Source organism: Rattus norvegicus, chromosome 8, assembly GCF_036323735.1.
Source record: "Rattus norvegicus strain BN/NHsdMcwi chromosome 8, GRCr8, whole genome shotgun sequence".
Taxonomy (NCBI): Eukaryota; Metazoa; Chordata; class Mammalia; order Rodentia; family Muridae; genus Rattus; species Rattus norvegicus.
In genome coordinates, this window is record NC_086026.1 from 53,672,223 (window position 1) to 53,678,222 (window position 6,000).

Consider the following 6,000-nt stretch of genomic DNA (forward strand, 5'->3'; position numbering starts at 1 on the left):
GCCTGGTCTACAGAGTATATTCCAGGACAGTCAGGGCTGTTATACAAGGACTTTGTCTAGTTGGCTGGAAAGGAAGGGCAGGAAGTGAGGCTAGAGAGGTTAAAAGCCAGCTCTGCTCCTCTTCCAGAGGACCTGAGTTCTGAGTTCGATGACCACTTGTAACTTCTGATTAAGGGGACCTGAACCTAACACCTTCTGGCTTCCATGTCACCTGCACTCATGAATACCTACCATTTCTCTTCCCATCACAGACATACAAGGTGTTGAGCTTTATAAAAAAGAGAGAGTCAGGAAATGTTTGATAGAGATGAGGTATGGTGAGGTGGAAGGGGGTGCCTCTGTGGGCCCATGTTGAAGCATTCCTTCCCCCTGAGGTACCAGCCATACAACGGACATAGTATAAAATAGTTTATTTAGGGCATGGGGAGGGGATTTGAGGGAGTAGATAAAGAGAGAGAGAAAGAGACAGAGAAGAGGAGAAGTTGGCCAGCAACACATGGAGAGAGAAGGGAAGGGAGACAGGGAGGGAGGGAGAAGGGGCAGGGAGAGAAGGGGCAGAGAGCAAGAGAATAAGATGTGAGAGAGGAGGGGGCAAACAGCTCTTGCCAGGTAACTGTGGGGCAAAGCCTGAGGGAATGCTAACCCAGGGGATTCAAAATAAAATGTCTTTTCAAGTTTTGTTGAATTATTTCATTTTATGTGGATGCGTGAGGGCCTGAGTGTTGGCCAGAAATGGGCGATGGATTTCCTGCGCTGGAGTTACAGTGAGGTGAGTGCTGGGAACCAACCGTGGGTTCTCTGCAAGAGCAGCAAGTGCTCTTACCCACAGACTCATCTTCCCAGCCCCTGTTCGTTTGTTCGTTTGTTTGTTTTGAGGCAGGGCCTCTCTATAAAGCCCTGGCTGGCCTGAAACTATGTAGCTCTGGATGACCTGTCTCTGCCTCCTTTTTTTGTTTTAAGATTTATTTGTTTGTTTGTTTGTTTATTATATATGCATACACCATAGCTGTCTTCAGACACACCAGCACAGGGCATTGGATCCCATTACAGATGGCTGTGAGCCACCATGTGGTTGCTGGGATTTGAACTCAGGACCTCTGAAAGAGTCAGTGCTCTTAACCACTGAGCCATGTCTCCAGTTCTCCCCCATCCCGCCCCTTTATAAGATTTACTTATTTTCATTTTATTTTTTTTCCTTTCTATTTTTCGGAGCTGGGGACTGAACCCAGGGCCTTGCGCTTCCTAGGCAAGCGCTCTACCACTGAGCTAAATCCCTAACCCCTTATTTTCATTTTATATACCCAGGTGTTTTGCCTCTGTCTACCTGGGCACCTGTGTGCATGCAGTACCAGCACATAGCAGAAGAGGGTATCATGTTCCCTGAAACTGGAGTAATCAAAGGTTATGAGCCCCCATGTAGGTGCTAGGAATTGATTGAACCAGGCCCTCTGGAAGAGCAGTCAGTAATCTTTTTTTTTTTTTTTTTCTTTTTTTTCGGAGCTGGGGACCGAACCCAGGGCCTTGCGCTTGCTAGGCAAGCGCTCTACCACTGAGCTAAATCCCCAACCCCAGCAATCAGTAATCTTAACCACTGAGCCAACCCTCTAGTCTGGTTTTTGTTTGTTTGTTTCAGCCCCTCAGTTGTCTTTTTTTTTTTTTTTAGAGATTTATTTATTTATTATATATAAGTACACTGTAGCTGTCTTCAGACACACCAGAAGAGGGCATCAGATCTCATTACAAATGGTTGTAAGCCACCTTGTGGTTGCTGGGTTTTGAACTCAGGACCTCTGGAAGAGCAGTCAGTGCTCTTAACCACTAAGCCATCTCTCCAGCCCCAGTTTTTTTTTAATTGGATATTTTACATATTTACATTTTAAATGTTATCCCCTTTTTCCCCCTCCCCCCTCCCCCTCCCCTCCAGTCTATTTTCTATTTTTTTTTTTTTTCCGGAGCTGGGGACCGAACCCAGGGCCTTTCGCTCGCTAGGCAAGCGCTCTACCGCTGAGCTAAATCCCCAACCCCTTATTTTCTATTTTTTAAGTAGGTTTAGTGTGTGTGTGTGTGTGTGTGTGTGTGTGTGTGTGTGTGTGTGTGTACATGCATGGTGGTTGAAACTTTCATGCCACAGTGCATGTGTGGAAGTCTGAGGACATCTGTGTGGGTTCAGTTTTCTTCTTGCAACTTCATGTGGGTTCTGGGGATTGAACTCAGGTCCTTGACTCGCTGGCAGGAGCCTTTTCTGCCGAACTGTCTCACCTCCCTCTGTATTTGTTCTGTTTTTTGAGTTAGGGTCTCTTGGGCTCAGCCATTAAAGGCTAGGCTCACAACCAAAACGTATAAGGGATAGGGTCTCTCTCTGTAGCCCAGGCTGTTCTGGAATTCACTATATAGTCCAGGGTGGCCTTGAACTTGGGCAATCCTCCTCAACCTCCCAAGAGTTGAAACCAACAGATTTACTGAGTACCTACTCTGTCCTCAGCTCTAAAGAACCAGGTGTTTTAGGTCCCTAAGATCAAAGTAGTTGGTCTCAGGGAACTTGCAGTCTGGAGGAGGGGACAACTGAGTCATCGCACCCACAACTGTGAGCCTGTGTATGTAACACTGTGGGGCAGGACAGGAATCAGAGGGTGGAGGGAAGGAAGGGGTTGATGAAGGTTAGACACTTCCCTGGGAAAGGGGCAGTGAGCTATGAAAACAGGAGGGCCTGAGAGCAGTCACAGGGCAGTCTAGGCACATGGAATCCTCTGTGCAAAGGCCCTGTGGCAAGAAAGCAAGCAGGCTACTGAGGCATGGTGGGAAAAGCTGAAAGGAAGCTGTGTGTTTCAAACCTGGTCCTAAGATCACCTTGTAGACTGGGGTTTTCGCCCTACAAGCAAAGAAAAGATCACTGCTTCTCACCAGGAATACATCTTGGTGAGGACAAAAACGAGGAGGTAGGCCAGGGAGATGTCTCAGTGGGTAACTGTGTGTGGTGAAAACCCAAAAACCCGAGTCTGATCCCTGGGACCTATGTGGAGGGAGTGAATGGACTCCCAAAAGTTGTCCGCAATGTATTTAACATACTATATGCACAGGCACGCGCGCACACACACACACACACACACACACACACACACACACACACACGTGAGAGAGAAAAACAAAACATTTAATTGGGTGGTGGTGGCAGCACTCAGGAGGCAGAGCCAGGTGGATCTCTGTGAATTTGAGGCCAGCCTGGTCTACAGAGTTCCAGGTCAGCCAGAGCTACACAGAGAAACCCTGTCTCAAACAAACAAACAAAACCCCAAATAAATAAAACTTTCATAGAACAAAACTAAAGTTTAAATATGGACGAGGGTGACATCCCTGCCTGATTACCAGTGTTACCCTTGTCCCCTCTCCTGCAGGGGGCTTCCATCTCAGCTCTTGGTAGCATGGTCTTTACCCAGGCTTCAGAGCCTTTCCCATCTATGTTTTCTCTAGCACTTCCCTAAGCTCTGTCAGTGTCCCTGCCACACCCTCACATGGGGATCCAGCGCCTACCCCCTGCCTAACTCAGAGTCCTGCTTGGATCATCTTTTGAGGGCAGAACCCACAACTTAGCTCTGGGGCTTGGAGTGCTGTCATTGTCTCTGCCCCTGCTTGCCTCACACCTGGGAAGTCACCTTCAGGGTTTGGGGCTAGAGAGAATGACATGCATATGCCATTGACCTTGATGTTTTAGATATATGCATAAGGGAACCCGCTAAAGCGGTGACTCACACAGACACCATCAACGACACAGGTCGTGGGTCAGCCTTTATTGTGAGAATTAAGTACAGTTAAGAGAAAAATCAGCTTTGGTGGGACTTCGGGGGGTGGGGGGCTGGCAGGGAGTGTTGGAAGCAGAGAGAGGGGTACTGTCAGGAATGGACTCAGTGAAGAGGGCAGGGAGAGGGAGGAGAAGCCGGTAACTGCTGCCTGTTTGGAAGAGCCTGGGCTGCAGGAGAGCCTTCATTTGTGGGCACCCAGTGCCAGGGCAATGATAAGTCCCACGACCAACAGGAACATGGCCACAGACAGCAGCACCGTGATGACCACCATGCCTCCTGTCCGGGCCATTCCTAACCTGATAGACTCCATGTTTCTTCCTGTCAGAAGAAGACAGGGAAACCTTTGTGAGTTGAGTGGGGTCCCTAGCAACCCTGTGGTTTGCAGCTTAGTCCAGCCTCCGAGTAGCCACCAGCATCAGTTCAACTAGTTATCCAGCCAACCAGTCAAGCCAACATGGACCTCCCTCCCAGCAGTGCTTGGGAGCCACCAAGGAGATCTAATAGGACATCGTCCCTCTGCACAAGGAACCTTTAGTTCAGCAGATGAATGAACAGGAGGTGGCCATACCAAACACTGCAGGAGAGAGAGTGAGAGCTCTGAAAACAGTTTAGATAACTTGCTCTGGGGGATAGAGCCGGAGTTCAAGGAAGTGTGTGGCCACTGAGGTAGGCATTTTACTTACGGGGAAGCGTGGACATGGGAGTCTCTGGACTGGACTCAGTGGACATCCCCTTCTGTACTCGGTAGGATATGCTTTAGAGGTGGGAGTTGAGAGAAAGCAGAGACCCCCCAGTAGGTATCTGGCACGTGGGAGGAGGGGTTCCAGCCTCCATCTTCCAGTTATGCCTCCCATTTGTGCCCTCCTGGGGTGGAGGTTCACATTTCATACCCTTTAGCTGCACCCTCCCTAACCCATGCTTACCAGCAACTCCCTACTCTCACCCCACCTCCGCTCCCCTTTCTGTGTCCCACCCCCACGGGTGTCCGTTGGTACCTACTAGTATTTGGTTCCTGGTGTGAGGTTTGTCACCTGATATGCGCTGAGCCTTGTGACGGTGAAGCCTGCCCCGCTGTCCACCACGCTCACAAGCTCCCTGCGCCCACGGCACGGAGGCACCACAAAGCCCGACTTAACCACTGATGGGAAATTGGAGTGAAAGGCAAGATCAGTTTTCTAGCAGTCCACTCTTGTAAAACGGTCAGCTTTTGGGTGTCGTTAAGAGGGGTTGAGATGAGGAGAATAAATGGGTACAAGGGAGGCCTACCTTTGCTGTCATTGGCTCTCCGGACCATCAATGTGGCATTACCTCCGGTGAGGTGACAGGGAGGCAAGGCAATTAGCAGGCTTTCTGTTAGCGCTGGGGACAGCAGACCAGAGAGGCTTGAGATGTTGAAGTCTGTTAGAGAGCCAAGAGGAAAACCAGAAGGAGTTAGCCCTCTCTTAACTCAGGGCTGGGGGGTGGGGTGGGGGTGGATGGGTGATCATTGCAAAGGGTGCCGAGACAGAACAGGACCGAATGGATATGACCACCAGATGGCAGGCTTGAGCTGCAGATGGTGGGTACGCCGCCGCAGTGCTTGGGAACTGGACTAGACTTTGGCATCCAGTCAGTCCCCAGTCTCGCCCAACCCACACAAACCTTAGACCCTTCCCCATATTTCTCTACTCCTAGATCTGGAAGAAGCCCAGGAATCTGTCACCTGATCCCTACCACAAGTAACTCTCAACCCCAGTCAGCTAGACCAAAGCTCTCGTTGAGAGCCCTGGGAGAGACAATGCTCCCAGTCTAGAACTCTGAAACCCTCCTCCCTCCCACCAGAAATAGAGACCTGCAGCCCCGGGAGCCAGGACAGCCAGCAAAATCAGAAACAGGCGCAAGGTCTGGACAGGCAGTGTGGATGCCATACTGTGCTGGGAACTGGATCCTGGAACAGCTTCAGGCAGGCTGGGGCTTCCAGGGCCAATGAGGCCCTGCCCCAGGGTGGCTGATTTTTGTCTTGGAATGGGAGGGGCTGCTGGGAATCCAGTCCAACTTGCCCCTTGGCACTGTAGCCTCAGGGAGGGCCCCCAGACAGGTTTTTCAGGATGGGGAGCTGGCCCTCAGGCCTAAAGGGGGATGCTCTGGCTGGGTCCTGGCAGCTTAGTTAGCTGGAGGGGAGTATGACTCTGGAACTCCCCTGTCTGAAGCACAGGGTTCCTGT

At 50.5% G+C, this 6,000-nt stretch overlaps 1 protein-coding gene across 1 annotated transcript; it reads right to left on the bottom strand.

The window, feature by feature from the left end:
* Positions 1-3,771: 3,771 nt before the first annotated feature.
* Positions 3,772-5,764, bottom strand: Upk2 (uroplakin 2). Its single transcript, NM_001109523.1, has 5 exons — positions 5,629-5,764; positions 5,064-5,195; positions 4,797-4,935; positions 4,481-4,551; positions 3,772-4,115 (listed from the first exon to the last, which is right to left on the bottom strand). Exons 1-5 carry the CDS (start codon positions 5,702-5,704, stop codon positions 3,979-3,981), a joined length of 555 nt encoding a protein of 184 aa, NP_001102993.1. The 5' UTR covers positions 5,705-5,764; the 3' UTR covers positions 3,772-3,978.
* Positions 5,765-6,000: the final 236 nt, after the last annotated feature.